The 26,213-nt window shown below is 44.2% G+C and overlaps 1 protein-coding gene across 1 annotated transcript in view; it reads right to left on the reverse strand.

Moving 5' to 3' along the window:
• Nucleotides 1-857: 857 nt before the first annotated feature.
• Nucleotides 858-26,213, reverse strand: part of LOC139478587 (uncharacterized) — a 28,717-nt gene continuing 3,361 nt past the window's right edge. Inside the window, exons 4-19 of the mRNA XM_071261131.1 lie at nucleotides 22,443-22,653; nucleotides 21,498-21,606; nucleotides 20,807-20,966; nucleotides 20,343-20,448; nucleotides 20,103-20,226; nucleotides 17,653-17,791; nucleotides 14,037-14,132; nucleotides 13,247-13,358; nucleotides 13,050-13,114; nucleotides 10,371-10,539; nucleotides 9,211-9,350; nucleotides 7,209-7,286; nucleotides 6,547-6,647; nucleotides 5,609-5,756; nucleotides 1,829-1,887; nucleotides 858-1,486 (exon numbers count right to left, since the gene is read on the reverse strand). Of these exons, the coding sequence (XP_071117232.1) occupies nucleotides 1,324-1,486; nucleotides 1,829-1,887; nucleotides 5,609-5,756; nucleotides 6,547-6,647; nucleotides 7,209-7,286; nucleotides 9,211-9,350; nucleotides 10,371-10,539; nucleotides 13,050-13,114; nucleotides 13,247-13,358; nucleotides 14,037-14,132; nucleotides 17,653-17,791; nucleotides 20,103-20,226; nucleotides 20,343-20,448; nucleotides 20,807-20,966; nucleotides 21,498-21,606; nucleotides 22,443-22,653 (1,980 nt within the window). The 3' untranslated portion in view covers nucleotides 858-1,323. The remainder of the gene's footprint in view (nucleotides 1,487-1,828; nucleotides 1,888-5,608; nucleotides 5,757-6,546; nucleotides 6,648-7,208; nucleotides 7,287-9,210; nucleotides 9,351-10,370; nucleotides 10,540-13,049; nucleotides 13,115-13,246; nucleotides 13,359-14,036; nucleotides 14,133-17,652; nucleotides 17,792-20,102; nucleotides 20,227-20,342; nucleotides 20,449-20,806; nucleotides 20,967-21,497; nucleotides 21,607-22,442; nucleotides 22,654-26,213) is intronic.

The following is a 26,213-nucleotide window of genomic DNA, read 5'->3' on the forward strand; positions in this document are numbered from 1 at the left end:
GGTTTGTTGTTATGGTTGATCCACCAGTTTCGTTGATTTGTGAGCAGCACATGGCATAAGTAAACATTTCTTGGGTCTAAGTCATTGACCTATGTTCAGTTTTTGTGTCAAAATCACTGTTGAACTTAAAGGTGAAGTGAAATAAGGTTTAATGTCGCTCATGATTGTTACACTTATATAGCAACATGCATGGATGTGTGTGTGTGACTGCTTGTACTAGTTGGACTAATGCCGGTTTTATAGAGTTAACACACTGAGATACCATGCCATATTTAACACGGATACCCCATTATATGGGTTACACAATATACTGACTCTGAGACGAACAAACCTTATTTCATCCCTTTAATACCAAGTGCCAGACAGGGTAAGAACATGTACAATCTTTTAACGTCTTTTGATCGAACCACCAACGCTCTATTCTCTAGACCATGGAGGCGCTCCTTAAATGTATAGTGTTGAAAAACAAATGAGGGGTCTATGGCTATCATTCAGTGATTACTGGCACAACTTCCAATTGTTGTGTATCTGGAATTCTTTAACAACATATCTTTAGACAAATCATCAAAGATACAACATTCCATGTCAAACAAAGAGAATTCATTCTCGTTTCATAAGTCACATATTGCTTCTGGGGAAAGTGAAAGAAGAACTGCAGCATATTTTGAACTATGACTTCACTGCAGTGTAATCTTGTATGACGTCATAGCACTGAACCCCAGAGGCCCCAACAGTACAGTGAATTTGGAGCGGTATCTCATCTAGTGCAATAGAAGGTACAGCAACCTGCCTTCTCAACAGTGGATTATGAAAAACAAAAGGCTTAAGAAGATGATTTTATTCCAAAATAACATCTTTAAAAAATATTGCATTCTGCCCAATGACAGCTTAACGCTGTCAATCAATGCTCTTGAAAACTTACACACATGTTCATTTTATCATTACAGACTTCATAAATATATATGTATAAAAAACCATGTATACTCTTTTCAAGGACTTATCATTAGATGCCAATACCAGATCCATACAGGGCTTTGCAGAACCTCAGTGTATCTTATTTGTTTTGAGTTGTGTATACAACTGATAAATTATGAAATAAATTTTCATAGTATTGAAAGATATGATTCCAATTCAATTAAGAAAAATATTTGTTCAAAATGTTTAACAAAGAAATGATTATTTAAATCCCAATTATCAATTGCAAAAGATCACAAATTATTGAAAGCAACAATAATCATTCCTCTCAAGTCCTGCATTAAATCTTCAGTTTCTATATGCTGGTCATATAATTCAAGGAAACGCCATCATGCCTAAATAGGTCTGTCAACTTTTGTTGTCGGTGGACAGCACCTGTGCTAGTATTGGTCTGACGGATCCTACTGGAATGTCTGGTGGTCCCTGGCAGAAAATGGCGGAGGCAGACATGGTCAGCTGACTTTGTTTTACTTCCGGCTGCTTTTCGATGATGTCGGAGAAAGTCAGAAAACTGGAGAAGATGAGAACAAGGTCGGATCAGTTTCACAATTCATACACAAATATGACACAAATAGATGCCTGTGAACATATATGTAAACTGTGGATATGATAACTGTGGTTTGTGACACAAATGGCTGTCTGTGAGAGCACAGATCTACGCTGTAGGTATGGTGACACAAATACAAGCAGCCCTCTATATCTAAGTAACATCCATAATCAGACAGACATGCAGACACTGGCACTGATGACATTCACTGGTGGAATTCATGTTGCAGTCATGAAATAACGCCCAGTCCCATCTCCAACTTGATATATCACACACACATTTGTAATGACTTAACATCGGACCTACCTTTGACAAGATGGCACAAGGGAGAAGATGTCTTTAGCATACTCAGACAGGACTTGATGCTGAAATAAAAGATAAAGAGTTTACATTTTCACCAAACATTAAAAAGATGAAACTTGGCAAAACTGATCATCAAGGTTGAAATTAAAGTGTCAAATGTTCTTAAAGTGAAACACAACACTAGTCTCTGAGAAAATGGCATCACAAGTCAGTATCTCGTGTGTTCGCCATGTGCATTGATGACTGCCGTGCAACGCCGATACATGGAATGGATGAGGCAGTTGATGAAGGCCATAGCCACTTGAACCTACACTCTGAGGAACGCCTGACGCAGTTTAGCTGCAGTTGTCGGCCCTGGTCTGACATCATTCAGCCGTCTTTGAATCTCGTCCCACAGGTGCTCAATGGGATTTAAATCGGGACTGAGGGCAGGCCACTGCATGGTTCTGATGCCATTCTGCTGGATGAAGTCTCTTGTTGCATGGGCGCTTTCATGATGTAACTTGTGTGGTCTCAAGACTTGATCAATGTACCGAGCTGCTGTGACACCATTGCCTCTCCCTGGATCGATGTTCTGGAAGACCACAGGGCCGACCCTCTGCGTAAGACCAATTCCACCCCACACCATGATGCTCAGACCACCTCACAAGTCTCTCTCCACAACACAAGAATCCAAATAATGTTTCCCACTGTGTAGCCAGACTCTCTCTCTCTGCCATCTGCTGTTGATATGCAGTAAAGGCTCTCATCTGAGAAGAGGACTCTTCTCCACTGCTGGTGGCGCCAATGCTGATGCTGTGTTACCAACTGAAGACAGTCCCGGCGATGACGTGGTGTCAGAATTGGTCCTCGGTGTGGCCTGTGACAGTGGAGGTGTCTGCTCGTCAATCGTTGACGCATGGTGTCCGCACTAATGTGTCGCTGGTGTCTCCCCATGGTCTGTCGAGCAGTTTCCGCAGCAGTAACAAAGCGATCTTGAAGATGCTGTCGCACAATCTGACAAACCTGATGTCGGGTTGTGACCCTTGTTCTTCCTCTCGTTGTCGGTCATCTGTAATGTTGGTGGTCTGGTACCGTTACTGGAGCCTGTATATGGTCCTTCCGTGAACTTGAAATGCAGTGGCTACTTGTCGGGCGGTTTGTCCAGCTTGCAATCGTCCAAGGGCTTGGTCTCGCTGATTTCTTGTCAATCTTGGCATATGGTAGCAATTCAATAACGAATGAATGTTATCCAATCTGGGTGGATTTTTACAGGGCAAGAAATGGGGGAACGCATGTGCATTTCAATTTGCACAGAACTCATGTGCATAGGGTTACCTTGGCCACTGCTGTGAAGCGTTTGGGCGATCGGTTTTATTGTCATCTCCTTTTTTTATCATCAAATTTCATTTTTCCGGACAAGGTAATGTTTAATTTTAGAAACTTTGACAAAAATTACCCAGATATTTAAATGACAACTTTTCATGCAATGTTACTTGGGGTGACGTTTCTTTTGCGGTTCAGAATATATTTACAGGCATTTCGAATGTTGTGGAAATAGGACATTAATTCCTGAAAATAGATAGGGGTAAAGTGTTCTGGAGGTAGAGGAGGCAAGCATCCGCAATAGCATGGCAATGTGTAAATTGTTCTGGAGGAGAGGAGGCATGCATCCGCAATAGCATGGCAATGTGTAAAGTGTTCTGGAGGAGAGGAGGCAAGCATCCGTAATAGCATGGCAATGTGTAAAGTGTTCTGGAGGTAGAGGAGGCAAAGCATTCGCAATAGCATGGCAATATGTAAAGTGTTCTGGAGGAGGGGAGGCAAGCATCCGCAATAGCATGGCAATGTGTAAAGTGTTCTGGAGGTAGAGGAGGCAGGCATCCGCAATAGCATGGCAATGTGTAAAGTGTTCTGGAGGAGAGGAGGCAGGCATCCGCAATAGCATGGCAATATGTAAAGTGTTCTGGAGGTAGAGGAGGCAAAGCATGGCAATATGTAAAGTGTTCTGGAGGAGAGGAGGCAAGCATCCGCAATAGCATGGCAATGTGTAAAGTGTTCTGGAGGAGAGGAGGCATGCATCCGCAATAGCATGGCAATGTGTAAAGTGTTCTGGAGGAGAGGAGGCAGGCATCCGCAATAGCATGGCAATGTGTAAAGTGTTCTGGAGGTAGAGGAGGCAAAGCATGGCAATATGTAAAGTGTTCTGGAGGAGAGGAATCAAGCATCCGCAATAGCATGGCAATGTGTAAAGTGTTCTGGAGGAGAGGAGGGAAGCATCCGCAATAGCATGGCAATATGTAAAGTGTTCTGGAGGAGAGGAATCAAGCATCCGCAATAGCATGGCAATGTGTAAAGTGTTCTGGAGGAGAGGAGGCAAGCATCCGCAATAGCATGGCAATATGTAAAGTGTTCTGGAGGAGAGGAATCAAGCATCCGCAATAGCATGGCAATGTGTAAAGTGTTCTGGAGGAGAGGAGGCAAGCATCCGCAATAGCATGGCAATGTGTAAAGTGTTCTGGAGGTAGAGGAGGCAAAGCATGGCAATATATAAAGTGTTCTGGAGGAGAGGAATCAAGCATCCGCAATAGCATGGCAATGTGTAAAGTGTTCTGGAGGAGAGGAATCAAGCATCCGCAATAGCATGGCAATGTGTAAAGTGTTCTGGAGGAGAGGAGGCAAGCATCCGCAATAGCATGGCAATGTGTAAAGTGTTCTGGAGGAGAGGAATCAAGCATCCGCAATAGCATGGCAATGTGTAAAGTGTTCTGGAGGAGAGGAGGCAAGCATCCGCAATAGCATGGCAATGTGTAAAGTGTTCTGGAGGAGAGGAATCAAGCATCCGCAATAGCATGGCAATGTGTAAAGTGTTCTGGAGGTAGAGGAGGCAAGCATCCGCAATAGCATGGCAATATGTAAAGTGTTCTGGAGGAGAGGAATCAAGCATCCGCAATAGCATGGCAATGTGTAAAGTGTTCTGGAGGAGAGGAGGCAAGCATCCGCAATAGCATGGCAATGTGTAAAGTGTTCTGGAGGTAGAGGAGGCAAAGCATGGCAATATATAAAGTGTTCTGGAGGAGAGGAATCAAGCATCCGCAATAGCATGGCAATGTGTAAAGTGTTCTGGAGGAGAGGAATCAAGCATCCGCAATAGCATGGCAATGTGTAAAGTGTTCTGGAGGAGAGGAGGGAAGCATCTGCAATAGCATGGCGATGTGTAAAGTGTTCTGGAGGTAGAGGAGGCAAGCATCCGCAATAGCATGGCAATGTGTAAAGTGTTCTGGAGGAGAGGAGGGAAGCATCCACAATAGCATGGCAATGTGTAAAGTGTTCTGGAGGAGAGGAGGCAAGCATCCGCAATAGCATGGCAATGTGTAAAGAGTTCTGGAGGTAGAGGAGGCAAGCATCCGCAATAGCATGGCAATGGCCAAACTAGAGGCAATAATCAAGGCAAGGGCAAATTTCAGTAGGCCACAACGACACACCCAGGTGGTTGACAACAGCTGAATGTGTTGCCAAATCAATACTCTCAAAACCCCAAGCAGCCAATATGGACATCCAGTTCAAATTCCAAACCTCTATTTGTTTTAGTACAGCTACATGTACTGAGGGCCGAGACTACAAGATGTATAACTGACAATGAAGTATGGAGGAAATTAGAGGTGCTTGCAAGTATCTGCAAAAACAGAAGTAGCCCCTTTAGCTCCATTTCCTCAAAGCTCTTAAAGCCTAGAAATACCACCATGTAGTCTCAGGCCAAGTGAGCCAAGTTACTATAATCTTACAAGTTCATCTGCCACCTACCTGAGCTAGTGCTGCCATGGTGATGAACAAGAGACATGCCCTGGACTGTGAGTTGTCCGGCTGCTCCTTGATCAGGGTAATGGCTGCCTTCCACTGCTGGTGCTCCAAGAGGAGCTTGATAGCTCTCTCTGTGTCATGCTCCTCACAACTGTCAACAGATCAACGTCTGTACTAACATACAAAATGGCTCTCTCTGTGTCATGCCCCTCACAACTGTCAACAGATCAAGTCTGTACTAGCATACAAAATGGCTCTCTCTGTGTCACGGCCCTCGCAACTGTCAACAGATCAACGTCTGTACCAACATACAAAATGGTTCTCTCTGTCATGCACCTCACAACTATCAACACATCAACGTCTGTACTAACATACAAAATGGCTCTCTCTGTGTCACGCCCCTCACAACTGTCAACACATCAACGTCTGTACCAACATACAAGATGGCTCTCTCTGTCATGCACCTCACAATTGTCAACACATCAACGTCTGTACTAACATACAAGATGGCTCTCTCTGTCATGCACCTCACAATTGTCAACATATCAACGTCTGTACTAACATACAAGATGGCTCTCTCTGTCGTGCACCTCACAATTGTCAACATATCAACGTCTGTACTAACATACAAGATGGCTCTCTCTGTCGTGCACCTCACAATTGTCAACACATCAACGTCTGTACCAACATACAAGATGGCTCTCTCTGTCGTGCACCTCACAATTGTCAACACATCAACGTCTGTACTAACATACAAAATGGCTCTCTCTGTGTCACGCCCCTCACAATTGTCAACACATCAACGTCTGTACCAACATACAAGATGGCTCTCTCTGTCATGCACCTCACAATTGTCAACATATCAACGTCTGTACTAACATACAAGATGGCCCTCTCGGCTTCAGAATATGTAAACTGCTTCAAGCTGACTCCAAGCTGACCTTGCTAGAATGAGGTGGACCTTGACTCGGACTGCAGCCTCTATGTCCAGAGATATGTCCGGTTCGGGGAGACAGCTCAATGCCTTCTTATAATACTGGAACTGAGAAGACGGGAATTTGTGAAACATCTTCAGAAGCATTTAATAAATGTTTTTCAGATTAATTGGCCATGTATCAATGGTTTACTTGATGGGAGTTGTCTATAGACGACCATTTGGTGAAAAAATACATTAACTGAAACAAAGGAATAATCCAATATACCAGATGGCGCAACACTTAAACAATTCTTCAAAACGTTACGAAGACAAATGGCACAATAATCTTAACATGTATATGACGTCAGTGAGTGCATGAGTAATGACATAATAAACACATGATATGTTCACCTTGACATCTTGTTGTGCATTATATACACAGGGTGATAAGCCGAGACAACTCCGAATGTTGATCAAGTTGCAGCGCCATCTGGCGTATCACTGTCACTGTTGTCAATCAAAGTTTGGTGTCCTTTAGTGTGAGCTGAAGATTGATATCTACCCAATATTTCCCTCAGAAGTAAGGGATATATACAAACTATCAATCAGACTGTGTACAACAAGAAACCAAGTAAAACCTAGATCACAAAACAATAAAAAAAACTGTGACCACATCACTTGACCTACTGTTTGTTTCCGGCGGACGAAAGCTGACACACCTACAGTCTGCTCACTGACACTCTGGGCTGTACGGACAAACTGCATCTGTATTACAGGAAAACATATACAGACGTACAGGACCAGTAATGATAGGGACTGGTTGATAGAATGATGACTGCCATTACTACAGTTTGGGGGTAAGTCTTCCTTTAAGGGAATGTTCAATGTAAGGATGTGTGTGATAGTAGAGAACCCCTTGTAATATGATGAATGCCATTACTACAGTTTGGAGGTAAGTCTTCCTTTAAGGGAATGTTCAATGATAGGATGGTTGTGATAGTAGAGAACCCCTTGTAACATGATCAATGCCATTACTACAGTTTGGGGGTAAGTCTCTCTTCCAAGGAATGTTCAACGATAGGATGGGTGTGATAGTAGAGAACCCCTTGTAACATGATGACTGCCATTACTACAGTTTGGAGGTAAGTCTTCCTTCCAAGGAATGTTCAATGATAGGATGGGTGTGATAGTAGAGAACCCCCTGTAACATGATGACTGCCATTACTACAGTTTGGAGGTAATGTAAGGATGGGTGTGATAGTAGAGTATGCCTTGTACTGTCCTGTGTTCAGATTGGTATCTAGCCAAAATAGAAGGCATACATGCTACCAGTATGGTAACTATGCAGTTACCGTATTTTCTTGAGTATGGATGTTTTTTTCCCCCATGGAAAGACATTACCGTGAGCACGAAACACCGGAAATACCATGTCAACAAATCCATACTGAAGTACGCAAAATAATTATGTAATTACACTGTCTGTCTATAAAAAGTGTTCTTTGTATCTCTGGACTTATGTTTGTAACTTACTTCATTGATTTTATTCAAAATTCCTTATAATATTGTTTTTATTATTTTCCGTGAAATCGTGTGTGAAGCGATCGGAAGATCGCACAACTCACCGTTATTAACAGCAACCACGGTCAGAATACCACTATTGACGCCTTGTAACGAACTTTAGTTGACAGAGAATGGATACATATATCATAAATGACATACTTTGACTCGTTAAAAGTCATATTTGTTTTTGTTTGACGATTCTATGTCAACATGAAATTCTCGCGCTCACGTGATCACGTGCGCGTGAGCCTTGACGGTGACTGGTCAGGTTCCATGTAAAATATAATACCCGGGAATAGCGATCAGCTGCTTCGCTTAGGGTTATTATTATTTTAAATATGTTTAGTAAAGGCTGCATATAATTAAGAAAATAATGGAATATATTATTCCTGATAAATAAAATAGTTTCAGATACAATTGTTCCCGATCCTTGCATTAAAATTCCTATAAAGTTATATCATTGGGTGTGTCTTGACCGAATCACCGGTCGATTCCAAGAAAACGTGTGTACAGCTGATTGCTGTTTGCGGCTTAGTTTACGATAAAAAAAAATAGGTAATCTTAATCCCTAGACATAAAATAATGACTAGCAGAACAATAGATACTATTTAAACGGTAATTAAACATGTCTGGTGATTTTTTATCTCAAATTTCGAATTTGTACTGACGAAGTTTCTCAGCACCCGTTCGTTTGCCGGACTTCGCTGAAAGGGTATGGTGTAAATTTTTTCTGTGCATAATATTCAAATTTCTTTTGTTCCAAAATATTGAACCCACTAGAGGGGGCTGCGCATTATACATGGGTGCGCACTTTACTCAAGAAAATATGGTACACTTAAAACTATCAAGCAAAGAAAAACCTTGTGAACTAGTCACATCAAGGTTAGGTTATAATCTCAAATCAAATTTAAAGTTCCTGTGCCTGTGTCTGAAGAGTTTGACTGTTGAGTTTTGAGCTTCTATTATTGAGGAAATTATAGCCTTAGCAGATGGTCATGATTTGGTCTTGGTGGTCTCAACCAAACACTATGTCCAATGTGATGAAAGACTTTGCTTGGGTGGTATTCTGTCGTACCCATCCATACAACAACTTTTCCCGCGTAAATCACAGATGCGTGTTTGTTCCTACCAGGTGTTGAGGCTTGAGCTTGTACAGCAGCCGGCAGACGTGTTCAAACAACAGGAGTGTCACATCTCCTGACAGAGCTGTGTCCGCCTCCAGACCAAGTAGCCGCTGCCAGCGGTCAGCCTGGTCTGTGGCAAGGTCCACTGTGGAAATGGGATGATGATGTTATCCTTTATTCTAACAGGACTTGGCATGTCATACTAACACTTAAACAAACAATGTTTCACTTTTTCAAACAACTTAAGGCACCGTCACATCTTGCTTGTCATTATCAAAATTCACTTTTCTAAAACATGTCATTAAAGCTAATTAATATATATTATTTCTGATAAAAAAATAGTTTCAGATACAATTTTCCCTGACCCTTGGATTAAAATCTTTTAATGTTATATCATTGGGTAAGTTTTAACCGAATCACCAATAGATTCCAAGAAAACGTGTGTGCAGCTGATTGCTGTTTCTGGCTTAGTTTACGAGAAAATACACAAGGTAATCTTAATCCCTGGATGTAAAACGATGCCTAGCGAAAAAAAAAATACAATTTAAACGGTAGATCAAAATGTCTGGTGATTTTGTATCTCAGATTTCATATTTGTACTGACCAAGTCTCTTATCAGCCGTTCGTTTACCGGAATTCACTGAATGGGTAAGGTGTATTTTTTTTCTGCTCATAATATTTGAATTTTATTTTTTCAAAAATACTGAATCCGCTAGAGAGGGGTGTGCATTATACTTGGATGGGCACTATACTCAAGAAAATATGGTAAGTATTTTTTATCGTATCAAGAAATATCATAATGTTGAGTTACAAGTGTAACCTAGAATGAAAGAGTGACTCAGCGAGTTTGGTTTTACGCCGCTTTTAGCAACATTCCAGCAATATCACGGCTGGGGACACCAGAAATGGGCTTCACACGTTGTACCTATGTCAGGAATTGAACCAAGGTCTTCGGCGTGAAGAGTGAACGCTTTAACCACTTGGCTACCCGACCACCCCCTGGAATGAAAGAGCTGCAGCTGATGCCCTGTGCAGAAGTCAATGTTATTACCTGCTTGGAAGGATGAGAGACATCACCACTCAGTGAAATAACATGAGCCGATTACACAACAATTCAGCTTACACTGTAGGTGAAGGTCATTTTCATATCAAACACAATACATACCTGTATCATACTGTAGGTCACCAGTTAGAACCTGAAGCATCACGTCAGGGTATTTCTCACACAGCCACAGGATCTGGGCTTGCTGGACATCCAAAGGGAGAGAACTTTTGTTGAAGAGAATGTTCCTCACTTCATCCTCCACTGTTGTTGTATCAGTGTTGATAGGAAGCTGAATGAATGTTGAAGAAATGCTAAAAATATATTCACTGCTTCAAACAATGATTTCTTAACATTGAACAGAAAAAAAATGTATCAAGGTGAATTTAAGACTCTATAAAAGCAGTTAATGTGATTTAATATCTCTGCACTGTGGTGAAAACGTAAGGTGACATCATTCACTATTCTGGATCTCACATATTAAGATGTTAAGCACAATTTAGAAATAAATCAATCAGCTACTGAATCCCCTTTCTGGTCTGTGATCCCCTGTTTAGCTTGAAACATAAATTATCTGCTGAGATGGGCACCTACCTTGGACCTACCTACTGAGATGGGCACCTACCTTGGACCTACCTACTGAGATGGGCACCTACCTTGGAACTACCTACTGAGATGGGCATCTACCTTGGAACTACCTACTGAGATGGGCACCTACCTTGGACCTACCTGCTGAGATGGGCACCTACCTTGGACCTACCTACTGAGATGGGCATCTACCTTGGACCTACCTACTGAGATGGGCACCTACCTTGGACCTACCTACTGAGATGGGCACCTACCTTGGACCTACCTGCTGAGATGGGCACCTACCTTGGACCTACCTACTGAGATGGGCATCTACCTTGGAACTACCAACTGAGATGGGCATCTACCTTGGAACTACCTACTGAGATGGGCATCTACCTTGGAACTACCTACTGAGATGGGCACCTACCTTGGACCTACCTACTGAGATGGGCACCTACCTTGGACCTACCTACTGAGATGGGCATCTACCTTGGACCTACCTACTGAGATGGGCACCTACCTTGGACCTACCTACTGAGATGGGCACCTACCTTGGACCTACCTGCTGAGATGGGCACCTACCTTGGACCTACCTACTGAGATGGGCATCTACCTTGGAACTACCAACTGAGATGGGCATCTACCTTGGAACTACCTACTGAGATGGGCATCTACCTTGGAACTACCTACTGAGATGGGCACCTACCTTGGACCTACCTACTGAGATGGGCACCTACCTTGGACCTACCTACTGAGATGGGCATCTACCTTGGAACTACCTACTGAGATGGGCATCTACCTTGGAACTACCTACTGAGATGGGCACCTACCTTGGACCTACCTGCTGAGAAGGGCACCTACCTTGGAACTACCAACTGAGATGGGTACCTACCTTGAAACTACCAACTGAGAAAGGCACCTACCTTGGAACTACCAACTGAGAAGGGCACCTACCTTGGAACTACCAACTGAGATGGGTACCTACCTTGGACCTACCTACTGAGATGGGCACCTACCTTGTACCTACCTACTGAGATGGGAACCTACCTTGGAACTACCTACTGAGATGGGCACCTACCTTGGAACTACCAACTGAGATGGGCACCTACCTTGAAACTACCTACTGAGATGGGCACCTACCTTGTACCTACCTACTGAGATGGGAACCTACCTTGGAACTACCAACTGAGAAGGGCACCTACCTTGGAACTACCCACTGAGATGGGCACCTACCTTGGAACTACCCACTGAGATGGGCACCTACCTTGTACCTACCTACTGAGATGGGTACCTACCTTGGAACTACCTACTGAGATGGGCACCTACCTTGGAACTACCCACTGAGATGGGCACCTACCTTGGAACTACCAACTGAGATGGGTACCTACCTTGGAACTACCAACTGAGATGGGCACCTACCTTGGAACTACCAACTGAGATGGGCACCTACCTTGGACCTACCTGCTGAGATGGGCACCTACCTTGGACCTACCTGCTGAGATGGGCACCTACCTTGGAACTACCTGCTGAGATGGGCACCTACCTTGGACCTACCAACTGAGATGGGCACCTACCTTGAAACTACCTGCTGAGATGGGCACCTACCTTGAAACTACCTACTGAGATGGGCACCTACCTTGGACCTACCTACTGAGATGGGACCTACCTACTGAGATGGGCACCTACCTTGGACCTACCTGCTGAGATGGGCGCCTAACCTGGACCTACCTGCTGAGAAGGGCACCTAAATCGGACCAACCTACTGAGATGGACACCTACCTTGGACCTATCCACTAACATGGACACCTACCTTGGACCTATCCACTAACATGGACACCTACCTTGGACCTATCCACTAACATGGGCACCGACCTTGGACCTACCTGCTGAGATGGGCACCTACCTTGGAACTACCTACTGAGATGGGCACCTACCTTGGACCTACCTGCTGAGATGGGCACCTACCTTGGACCTACCAACTGAGATGGGCACCTACCTTGAAACTACCTGCTGAGATGGGCACCTACCTTGAAACTACCTACTGAGATGGGCACCTACCTTGGACCTACCTACTGAGATGGGACCTACCTACTGAGATGGGCGCCTAACTTGGACCTACCTGCTGAGAAGGGCACCTAAATCGGACCAACCTACTGAGATGGACACCTACCTTGGACCTATCCACTAACATGGACACCTACCTTGGACCTATCCACTAACATGGGCACCTACCTTGGACCGATCCGCTATACTGCCAACTAACTCCTCTAGCCTCCAGAACTCTGCCATGTAGGGATCTGGAACAGTTACAACATTATACACAGATGAACCTTTGTCAAAGAACTGAAGGAAGATGTCAAAGTAGAGGTCACATATAAGAACAAAAGATATACTGACACTTATCCTTTTCAAACATTCTTGACACTGACCTACAAGTTGGGACAACCTTGACCTTGGCTGCTTCACCTGATCCCCGTTCCATCTTCTGTGTAGGTGCGATATCCTTTTTACAACCTGGGCTGACTGGTCCTGTTGCTTCTCCTGACAAAAGGGTCAGAGTCAAGGACAAGTGATATTCAGTCATAATGCAGCTTGAAATGTGGTTTATCAAATTAACGAGGTAATGCTAACTAAACCAATAAGTTGTTTCTGCCTGAAATCGAGTCTTTTGCTGGACAGTAATGAGTCATTTACAACCAAAATAATATCCTTACCTCCCTTCAAAAACAAGTTTTGAGACCCGCTCCAGCACATTCTGTTTATTTATTCAACAGACAGATGCGATGTATGCTGTCTATTTAGAATATGAGTGACATGTACATGCACTTCGTTATTAGGAAGACGTGCGAGAGATACACAGAAAATGTGTGAAGCAATGACGAGGTCATTCCATCCACAACACACAGGGAAAACATTGAAGCATTTGTGTTCATCTGGTATGAAAACGAAAGTTTGGATGATTGGACTTCTTTCAGCATCACCAATGAAAGCATTCTCATTCTAATTTTTTTTTAACTTTTGTTCAGAAATATTTCTATTGAAAGTACTAACGTTTAAGATTGGAGCATTGACCAGTGGCAATGATGAAGCAATGATGTGTTTGGGCATGCCACCCTCCCCTACTCCACTGACAAACAGCTTCCTCCACCTAGTTGTATGTATATAGACTAAAATGTTCCACACGTGTGAGACCAAGAACAGCATAAGTTTCTGACTTACCTGACTCAGGTAGGCGACCTGTAGGGCATCTGTCTGGAACGTCCTCCCTGCAGGTGCCAACATCACACTTGGACTGTCAGATTTTGCAGAAGTCTTCTGTCAACAGGAAAAAAAGCACAAACTGAACCACAAACTAGTGCTTTGTCTCTCTAACAGGGCAACATACAGCAACACAAACTAGTGCTTTGTGTCTCTAACAGGGCAACATACAGCAACACAAACTCGTGCTTTGTCTCTCTAACAGGGCAACATACAGCAACACAAACTAGTGCTTTGTCTCTCTAACAGGGCAACATACAGCAACACAAACTCGTGCTTTGTCTCTCCAACAGGGCAACATACAGCAACACAAACTAGTGCTTTGTCTCTCTAACAGGGCAACATACAGCAACACAAACTAGTGCTTTGTCTCTCTAACAGGGCAACATACAGCAACACAAACTAGTGCTTTGTGTCTCCAACAGGGCAACATACAGCAACACAAACTAGTGTTTTGTCTCTCTAACAGGGCAACATACAGCAACACAAACTAGTGCTTTGTGTCTCCAACAGGGCAAAATACTGAACCACAAACTAGTGCTTTGTCTCTCTAACAGGGCAACATACAGCAACACAAACTCGTGCTTTGTGTCTCTAACAGGGCAACATACAGCAACACAAACTAGTGCTTTGTCTCTCCAACAGGGCAACATACAGCAACACAAACTCGTGCTTTGTGTCTCTAACAGGGCAACATACAGCAACACAAACTAGTGCTTTGTGTCTCTAACAGGGCAACATACAGCAACACAAACTAGTGCTTTGTCTCTCTAACAGGGCAACATACAGCAACACAAACTAGTGCTTTGTCTCTCCAACAGGGCAACATACAGCAACACAAACTCGTGCTTTGTCTCTCCTACAGGGCAACATACAGCAACACAAACTAGTGCTTTGTCTCTCTAACAGGGCAACATACAGCAACACAAACTAGTGCTTTGTCTCTCTAACAGGGCAACATACAGCAACACAAACTAGTGCTTTGTCTCTCCAACAGGGCAACATACAGCAACACAAACTAGTACTTTGTCTCTCCAACAGGGCAACATACAGCAACACAAACTAGTGCTTTGTGTCTCCAACAGGGCAACATACAGCAACACAAACTAGTGCTTTGTGTCTCCAACAGGGCAACATACAGCAACACAAACTAGTGTTTTGTCTCTCTAACAGGGCAACATACAGCAACACAAACTAGTGCTTTGTGTCTCCAACAGGGCAAAATACTGAACCACAAACTAGTGCTTTGTGTCTCTAACAGGGCAACATACAGCAACACAAACTAGTGCTTTGTCTCTCTAACAGGGCAACATACAGCAACAAAAACTAGTGCTTTGTGTCTCCAACAGGGCAAAATACTGAACCACAAACTAGTGCTTTGTCTCTCTAACAGGGCAACATACAGCAACACAAACTAGTGTTTTGTCTCTCTAACAGGGCAACATACAGCAACACAAACTAGTACTTTGTCTCTCCAACAGGGCAAAATACTGAACCACAAACTAGTGCTTTGTCTCTCTAACAGGGCAACATACAGCAACACAAACTAGTGCTTTGTCTCTCCAACAGGGCAACATACAGCAACATAAACTAGTACTTTGTCTCTCCAACAGGGCAACATACAGCAACACAAACTAGTGTTTTGTCTCTCCAACAGGGCAACATACAGCAACACAAACTAGTGCTTTGTCTCTCCAACAGGGCAACATACAGCAACACAAACTAGTGTTTTGTCTCTCCAACAGGGCAACATACAGCAACACAAACTAGTGCTTTGTCTCTCCTACAGGGCAACATACAGCAACACAAACTAGTGCTTTGTGTCTCTAACAGGGCAACATACAGCAACACAAACTAGTACTTTGTCTCTCTAACAGGGCAACATACAGCAACACAAACTAGTGCTTTGTCTCTCTAACAGGGCAACATACAGCAACACAAACTAGTGCTTTGTGTCTCTAACAGGGCAACATACAGCAACACAAACTAGTGCTTTGTGTCTCTAACAGGGCAACATACAGCAACACAAACTAGTGCTTTGTCTCTCTAACAGGGCAACATACAGCAACACAAACTAGTGCTTTGTCTCTCTAACAGGGCAACATACAGCAACACAAACTAGTACTTTGTGTCTCTAACAGGGCAACATACAGCAACACAAACTAGTGCTTTGTCTCTCCTACAGGGCAACATACAGCAACACAAACTAGTGCTTTGTGTCTCTAACAGGGCAACATACAGCAACACAAACTAGTGTTTTGTCTCTCTAACAGGGCAACATACAGCAACACAAACTAGTGCTTTGTGTCTCCAACAGGGCAACATACAGCAACACAAACTACTGCTTTGTGTCTCTAACAGGGCAACATACAGCAACACAAACTAGTACTTTGTCTCTCTAACAGGGCAACATACAGCAACACAAACTAGTGCTTTGTGTCTCTAACAGGGCAACATACAGCAACACAAACTAGTGCTTTGTGTCTCTAACAGGGCAACATACAGCAACACAAACTAGTGCTTTGTGTCTCTAACAGGGCAACATACAGCAACACAAACTAGTGCTTTGTCTCTCCTACAGGGCAACATACAGCAACACAAACTAGTGCTTTGTGTCTCTAACAGGGCAACATACAGCAACACAAACTAGTGCTGTGTTTCTCCAACAGGGCAACATACAGCAACACAAACTAGTGCTTTGTCTCTCTAACAGGGCAACATACAGCAACACAAACTAGTGCTTTGTCTCTCTAACAGGGCAACATACAGCAACACAAACTAGTACTTTGTCTCTCTAACAGGGCAACATACAGCAACACAAACTAGTGCTTTGTGTCTCTAACAGGGCAACATACAGCAACACAAACTAGTGCTTTGTGTCTCTAACAGGGCAACATACAGCAACACAAACTAGTGCTTTGTCTCTCTAACAGGGCAACATACAGCAACACAAACTAGTGCTTTGTCTCTCCTACAGGGCAACATACAGCAACACAAACTAGTGCTTTGTGTCTCTAACAGGGCAACATACAGCAACACAAACTAGTGCTGTGTTTCTCCAACAGGGCAACATACAGCAACACAAACTAGTGCTTTGTCTCTCTAACAGGGCAACATACAGCAACACAAACTAGTGCTTTGTCTCTCTAACAGGGCAACATACAGCAACACAAACTAGTACTTTGTCTCTCTAACAGGGCAACATACAGCAACACAAACTCGTGCTTTGTCTCTCCAACAGGGCAACATACAGGGGAAACAAATATCATATAGCCAAACATCATGGGTCACAGCTGAAGGGACCTATGTAAATACTTCGAGTTTTCCGAGGTTTGACATAACTGAAACTGATGCATAAAGAAGAAATATGCAGGGACCAAGTTTTTACTTCGAGACAACAAAGTTCAAACAGTGTTTGACTGTGTATGAGTATGGGAAATACTTTTCTGTGATTCATCTTAAACAGCTATTACAAAAAGGTCAAAGTTGAAATACATTTGCGTAAAATGTTGGAAAAGTCTAAGGCTGTTTTAACTTCAGTATATATAAAACAATATTTTGATGAATGATAAGTTACCTGCACAATATATATGTCGTGTTGTGTAAAGAGTCCCACCATGACAGTGGGGATATGAGACACGCTGACCCCCAGAATCTCCCCATTGTCTGGGGAGGTCACATCATGCAGTGGCAGACCAAGCCTGGCATTGAACAACCTGAAACAGTGGCAACACCATCATGGAGGATAGGGACAAATTACCTCGCTCCACGTCACTGTGGGTACACGGTGTATGAGGAGATCAAGGAAAGGGCCCTGTCTTATCTTCCCGTTCTCCACTGTGGGTACATGGTACATGGAGAAATCAAGGAAAGGGACCCCGTCTTATGTTCCCCTTCTCCACTGTGGGTACATGGTACACGGTATATGTAGAAATCAAGGAAGGGACCCTGTCTTATCCTCCCCTTCTCCACTGTGGGTACATGGTACACGGTATACGGGGAAATCAAGGAAGGGACCCTGTCTTATCCTCCCCTTCTCCACTGTGGGTACATGGTACACAGTATATGTAGAAATCAAGGAAGGGACCCTGTCTTATGTTCCCCTTCTCCACTGTGGGTACATGGTACACGGTATATGGGGAAATCAAGGAAGGGACCCTGTCTTATCCTCCCCTTCTCCACTGTGGGTACATGGTACACGGTATATGGGGAAATCAAGGAAGGGACCCTATCTTATGTTCCCCTTCTCCACTGTGGGTACATGGTACACGGTATATGGGGAAATCAAGGAAGGGACCCTGTCTTATCCTCCCCTTCTCCACTGTGGGTACATGGTACACGGTATATGGGGAAATCAAGGAAGGGACCCTGTCTTATCCTCCCCTTCTCCACTGTGGGTACATGGTATATGGGGAAATCAAGGAAGGGACCCTGTCTTATCCTCCCCTTCTCCACTGTGGGTACATGGTACACGGTATATGGGGAAATCAAGGAAAGGGACCCCGTCTTATGTTCCCCTTCTCCACTGTGGGTACATGGTACACGGTATATGGGGAAATCAAGGAAAGGGCCCTGTCTTATCCTCCCCTTCTCCACTGTGGGTACATGGTATATGGGGAAATCAAGGAAGGGACCCTGTCTTATCCTCCCCTTCTCCACTGTGGGTACATGGTACACGGTATATGGGGAAATCAAGGAAGGGACCCTGTCTTATCCTCCCCTTCTCCACTGTGGGTACATGGTACACGGTATATGGGGAAATCAAGGAAAGGGACCCCGTCTTATGTTCCCCTTCTCCACTGTGGGTACATGGTACACGGTATATGGGGAAATCAAGGAAGGGACCCTGTCTTATCCTCCCCTTCTCCACTGTGGGTACATGGTACACGGTATATGGGGAAATCAAGGAAAGGGCCCTGTCTTATCCTCCCCTTCTCCACTGTGGGTACATGGTACACGGTATATGGGGAAATCAAGGAAAGGGACCCCGTCTTATGTTCCCCTTCTCCACTGTGGGTACATGGTATATGGGGAAATCAAGGAAAGGGACCCCGTCTTATGTTCCCCTTCTCCACTGTGGGTACATGGTACACGGTATATGGGGAAATCAAGGAAGGGACCCTGTCTTATCCTCCCCTTCTCTATTGTGGGTACATGGTACACGGTATATTGAGAAATCAAGGAAAAGGGCCCCGTCTTATGTTCCCCTTCTCCACTGTGGGTACATGGTACACGGTATATGGGGAAATCAAGGAAGGGACCCTGTCTTATCCTCCCCTTCTCCACTGTGGGTACATGGTACACGGTATATGGGGAAATCAAGGAAGGGACCCTGTCTTATCCTCCCCTTCTCCACTGTGGGTACATGGTACACGGTATATGGGGAAATCAAGGAAGGGACCCCGTCTTATGTTCCCCTTCTCCACTGTGGGTACATAGTACACGGTATATGGAGAAATCAAGGAAGGGACCCCGTTTTATGTTCCCCTTCTCCACTGTGGGTACATGGTACACGGTATATGGGGAAATCAAGGAAGGGACCTTGTCTTATCCTCCCCTTCTCCACTGTGGGTACATGGTACATGGTATATGGGGAAATCAAGGAAAGGGACCCCGTCTTATGTTCCCCTTCTCCACTGTGGGTACATGGTACATGGAGAAATCAAGGAAGGGACCCTGTCTTATCCTCCCCTTCTCCACTGTGGGTACATGGTACACGGTATATGGGGAAATCAAGGAAGGGACCCCGTCTTATGTTCCCCTTCTCCACTGTGGGTACATGGTACACGGTATATGGGGAAATCAAGGAAGGGACCTTGTCTTATCCTCCCCTTCTCCACTGTGGGTACATGGTACATGGTATATGGGGAAATCAAGGAAAGGGACCCCGTCTTATGTTCCCCTTCTCCACTGTGGGTACATGGTACATGGACAAATCAAGGAAGGGACCCTGTCTTATCCTCCCCTTCTCCACTGTGGGTACATGGTATATAGAGAAATCAAGGAAAAGACCCAGTCTCACACTACCTGAGTTTGTTGCCAGTCCTGATGCCAAAGACGGTCTGTGTGAGAAACCAGTTGTCAGCCTCCAGCTGTACATCGGAGAGGTCTGGGAACTGGGTCGTCGTGCAGGTGATCACATCACTGGCATCTGTGTCAATCATAAGGTGTCAATGAAACATCTTTGGGAAGTAACACACTGGCTGTGCACTTATCCATGATTCAATTCCTCTGTACAAGACATTAAGTAATTCAAGTGCCACCAACCATCCATAGTGTGGTATCTGTACAGTTTCCCATCTTCCTGCAGTGTCGCCACCTGACATCTCTGTGGGTCAAGCTGGACATAAACCCTGCCACTGTACTGGCCACTCTGAAACAACAGCATCACAGAAACAGGCATTCCACAAGTGTCCAGATCACTGTCTTGAAGTGACCACACATCAACGCCAGTAACTAAGGCAGCCAGGAATAAGTTGTAACACTGCATTTGATTAGCTTAGAAAAATAAGAAAAGGGGGCCTTTATTTGAAAGTTTAATTTTGACATCAGGTCAAGCAGATGGGAACCAGATTAATTCAAAAGCATATGCGATTAAAACATTTCAGAAAAAAAGTTTACTGGGCAAAGTATTTCCTGTAAAAGTCACAATTGTTTCTGGATAGTTCATTTTGTCACGGTACCCTGACAATTCCATTGTCAGGGCATGTTTTGGTCATGAAGGTTCTCACCTTTGCAATGGCTGGCAGACACTGGACCAGAACGGTCCTGAAATCCACTGATGGAAGGGGAGATAACTCTGTCTCTAATTTCTCTCCACCAATGAACATGGTGACATGATGCTTCTCGATGTTCAGCCACAGAATAAAGTGGACAGATCCATCATCTGGCCTGGAAATATGGAAAAATTATGTTCACTTGGTCAAGATGATATTTAGAAGATGGAATAAATGAGTGAACTTTGTTTACACTGCAGTCATCAATATTCCAGTTGTATCTTCTATAAGTCTTGGCTAGGAAAACCAGTGGCAGATAGCATGGGCAACTATCCACTTGTTTGGTGACAACTGACCTCATCTCATGCCGAATGGCTTCCTAGTCCACGAGAGTGTTAAGGTGTTGTCAGCAGGTAGGAGGGTGCACATTGGGGAAAAGAAGTTGCTCAAAGTTTGAAAAAAAAACCTCTCAACAAATTTGACTCCTGTACTTGCAGGTTATGGACAGAAAACAAACCTAGTCATTGTTCATATGAACACTTACAATAACTTCAATAAAATTTGTTGTAAGGTCTGACCATTGTTGACCCATCATTGATATTATCCAATTGGAGTGCCTCAAAAGAGTCCCTTATCATACTTCTATATGTATTCTATATCATACTTCTAAATTGACATTCCTATAACAGTCATTGCATTCCTGCACCTGGATGATATGAGGATGTTGTCTGTGATGACGTAAACGTCGCTGGGCGGACAGTTGTGCACCAGGGCTTGCACAGGGCCAATGTCTTTACTCTTCACCTTTGCCAGGTCTGGAACATAAAGTAGCTGACTTTACATGTCTCAGCTCCCCATTGCAATATACAGCGAAAATGCTGAAAAGATTCCTTGATCCAAAAGATCTTGCTACAACATTAATACAGCACCATCTACTATACTACAGCACCATCTACTATACTACAGCTCCATCTACTATACAACAGCCCAATCTACAACAGCACCATCTACTACACAAAAGCACCATCTACTACAGCCCAATCTACTTTACTACAGCCCCATCTACTACAGCACTATCTACTATACAACAGTACCATCCACTACACAAGAGCACCATCTACTACAGCACAATCTACTTTACTACAGCACAATCTACTACAGCCCAATCTACTTTACTACAGCCCCATCTACTACAGCACAATCTACTTTACTACAGCCCCATCTACTACAGCACAATCTACTTTAGTACAGCCCCATCTACTACAGCACCATCTACTACACATGAGCACCATCTACTATACTACAGCACCATCTTCTATACTACAGCGTCATTTACTATTCTACAGCACCATGTCATCGATCACAATTGTGTGGATTGATGCTCATGATTTCAATCATTGGATTGTCTGGTCCAGACTCGATTATTTACAGACCGCCGTCATATAGCTGGAATATTGCTGGGTGTGGCGTTTAACAACAAACAAACAAAACACTACAGCACCATCTACTACAGCATCATCTACTACACTACAACCCCATCTAGTATACTACAGCACCATCTACTACACTACAGCTTCATTTACAACACAACAGCACCATCTACTACAGCACCATTTACAACAGTACAGCACCATCTACTTTACTACCGTACCATCTGGTAGAGATCTCTTGCAGATGCAGTATGTAGCTGAATCCGTGGCGGCCCTCCTTTCACACCAGTAGATGCACTTGTATACTGGGTCCATGCACACGCTGACCACCTCCGCACCAGCCGTGGCGTTGCACACGTCAAACTCAGCGTAGACTGACCACATGTACTCCTCATCAAACTTCCAGCACTGCACATGGCCGCTTCTCTGCACCTGGGGGCACAGGAGTCACAGTACTGCAGAGGGTTCTGTACCCAGCCATCAATAAGTCTCAGCATGTATGTGGCAACATTCCTATCACACTGTTTTCACACAGCATGAAATGTCACTGAACCATTCAGTTCACCAGTGCTAATATAATAATGTTTACATCTCCCCCGAATCCTATTATGTTGCACAGGTAATCCCAATAATATTAGTTTGTTTAGAGCACTGTATTGAATCATTTTTAATATAATACAGAAAACACCAACATATTAGTCATCCTCAATTATGCAGTGTCTTATATCAGCCTTCTGTTATGGTAACTGCCCCAGACTCACCGCTTCCAAAGCTAAGCTATAACAACAAGCAGGTCCAGGGAATAAATCGTAGTACTAACAGAATGGAGATATCTGACAATGCATAATAGCTTGATGTCTCATAATGACTATTATTGAATAGTGGACTTTTAGCTATGGGAATGAAGCATCAACAATTCAGAGAGTGATTTATCATTCTGTTTAATGACATTCCAGGACAAGCATAAATTGTAAATTGTGATACGATAACTCTAATTTTCAAACTTGATGTGTATTTCAGTGTATTAGGAGTCCCTGCAGAGATCACTCCAATGTTCTGATATATTGGCTAACTTTTGTCATGCTAACGATATTGGGGAAGGAGGGACGGACAGCATCCATTCCTATAATACCCTTCCAGCTTTGTAGCAGGGGATAATAGAAAACTTTTTTCAACATGTTTTTACCTCATGTTCTTATGAAGCAGCACACAAGCTGAATGAGTCTCACACAAGAACAATATGTCAGTGACACCATTGCAGATCAGATTTATTGTCAAGAAAGCCTTGTCTTTAGTCAGACCAGACTTTTGGGAGGGTATTATCCATGCAAAGTTTCAGAATCCTAGCATACCAAGTGTCCTTGTGGATTAGATATGTAAAGAATAGCACTGCAGCTCAGCACATCACTGTAGCTCAACACATCACTGCAGCTCAACACATCACTACAATTCAATACATCACTGTAGCTCAGCACATCACTACAACTCAATACATCACTGTAGCTCAGCACATCACTGCAGCTCAGCACATTATTGTACCTCAGAACATCACTGTGGCTCAACACATCACTACAACTCAATATATCACTCGGGCTCAGCACGTAACTGTAGCTCAGCACATCATTACAATACAATACATCACTGTAGCTCAGCACAGCACCTCAACACATCACTTTAGCTCAGCACATCACTGTAGCTCAACACATCACTGTAGCTCAGCACATCACTGTAGCTCAACCCATCACTGTAGCTCAGCACATCACTGTAGCTCAACACATCACTGTAGCTCAGCACATCACTGTAGCTCAACACATCACTGTAGCTCAGCACAGCACCTCAACACATCACTGTAGCTCAGCACATCACTGTATCTCAGTACATCAATGCAGCTCAACACAGCACTACAACTCAATATATCACGGTAGCTCAGCACATCACTACAACTCAATACATCACTGCAGCTCAGCACAGCACTGAAGCTCAGCACAGCACCTCAACTCATCACTGTAGCTCAGCACATCACTGTAGCTCAGCACATCATTGTAGCTCAGCACAGCACTTCAACACATCACTGTAGCCCAGGACATCACTGTAGCTCAACAACCTACTGTAGCTCAGCACATCACTGTAGCTCAGCACATAACTGCACCTCAGCACAGCACTGTAGCTCAGCACATCACTGTAGCTCAGCACAGCACTTCAACACATCACTGTAGCCCAGGACATCACTGTAGTTCAACACCCCACTGTAGCTCAGCACATCACTGTACCTCAGCACAGCACTGTAGCTCAGCACAGCACTGTAGCTCAGCACAGCACTGCAGCTCAGCACATCACTGAAGCTCAGCACAGCACTGTAGCTCAGCACATCACTGTAGCTCAGCACAGCACTTCAACACATCACTGTAGCCCAAGACATCACTGTAGCTCAACACCCCACTGTAGCTCAGCACATCACTGTACCTCAGCACAGCACTGTAGCTCAGCACAGCACTGTAGCTCAGCACAGCACTGCAGCTCAGCACATCACTGAAGCCCAGCACAGCACTGTAGCTCAACACCTCACTGTAGCTCAGCACATAACTGCACCTCAGCACAGCACTGTAGCTCAGCACATCACTGTAGCTCAGCACAGCACTTCAACACATCACTGTAGCCCAGGACATCACTGTAGTTCAACACCCCACTGTAGCTCAGCACATCACTGTACCTCAGCACAGCACTGTAGCTCAGCACAGCACTGTAGCTCAGCACAGCACTGCAGCTCAGCACATCACTGAAGCTCAGCACAGCACTGTAGCTCAGCACATCACTGTAGCTCAACACCTCACTGTGGCTCAGCACAGCACTTCAACACATCACTGTAGCCCAAGACATCACTGTAGCTCAACACCCCACTGTAGCTCAGCACATCACTGTACCTCAGCACAGCACTGTAGCTCAGCACAGCACTGCAGCTCAGCACATCACTGAAGCTCAGGACAGCACTGTAGCTCAACACCTCAGCACATCACTGCAGCTCAGCACATCACTGAAGCTCAGCACAGCACTGTAGCTCAACACCTCAGCACATTACTGCAGCTCAGCACAGCACTGTAGCTCAACACCTCAGCACATCACTGAAGCTCAGCACATCACTGCAGCTCAGCACAGCACTGTAGCTCAACACCTCAGCACATTACTGCAGCTCAGAACAGCACTTCAACACATCACTGCAGCTCAGCACATCTATGCAGCTCAGCACATGACAACAACTCAATACATCACTATAGCTCAGCACATAACTGAAGCTCAGCACAGCACTGTAGCTCAACACCTCAGCACATTACTGCAGCTCAGCACATGTCTACACCTCAACACATCACTGTAGCTCAGCACATAACTGAAGCTCAGCACAGCACTGTAGCTCAGCACATCTATGCAGCTCAGCACCGCACTGTAGCTCAACACCTTAGCACATCACTGCAGCTCAGCACAGCACTTCAACACATCACTGCAGCTCAGCACAGCAGTTTAGATTACCAGGACATGTAGACAACAGCTTACTCTGGCAAAAGTTGCTGTCAACATTGATATTCAAATATTTTCTGCATATATACTGAGGACTAAAACATAACACTAAATTCCATAGATTGGAGCCAAATATGTTGTCATCTGCCGCCAAACATTCATGCCAAAGTTCAGCTTCCTCAATCTGGCATTTTGAGAGAAGATGTTTACAGAGCCTTTTAACAGAGAATTCAACAGCATGGTCTAAACACAAAGGTCAAAGTAAGACCAAACTCTAAATACCATAATGGACATAACTCTTAGCAACACTAAAAAAATCCCATTTCAATATCTCCCATGGGGTGTCATCATTGGTGGTAGCTTCATGGAGCCAGTGTCCTTAGAGGAGAATATGTTTATAGATGCTTGAGATGGATACAGGAGAATCAGGCCATGACATAAGCTCCCTTGACTTTCAGTCATCAGTGGGAGATCTAGAGGTT

Source organism: Haliotis cracherodii, unplaced genomic scaffold (genome assembly GCF_022045235.1).
Source record: "Haliotis cracherodii isolate W230 unplaced genomic scaffold, xgHalCrac1.p SCAF_4, whole genome shotgun sequence".
Taxonomy (NCBI): Eukaryota; Metazoa; Mollusca; class Gastropoda; order Lepetellida; family Haliotidae; genus Haliotis; species Haliotis cracherodii.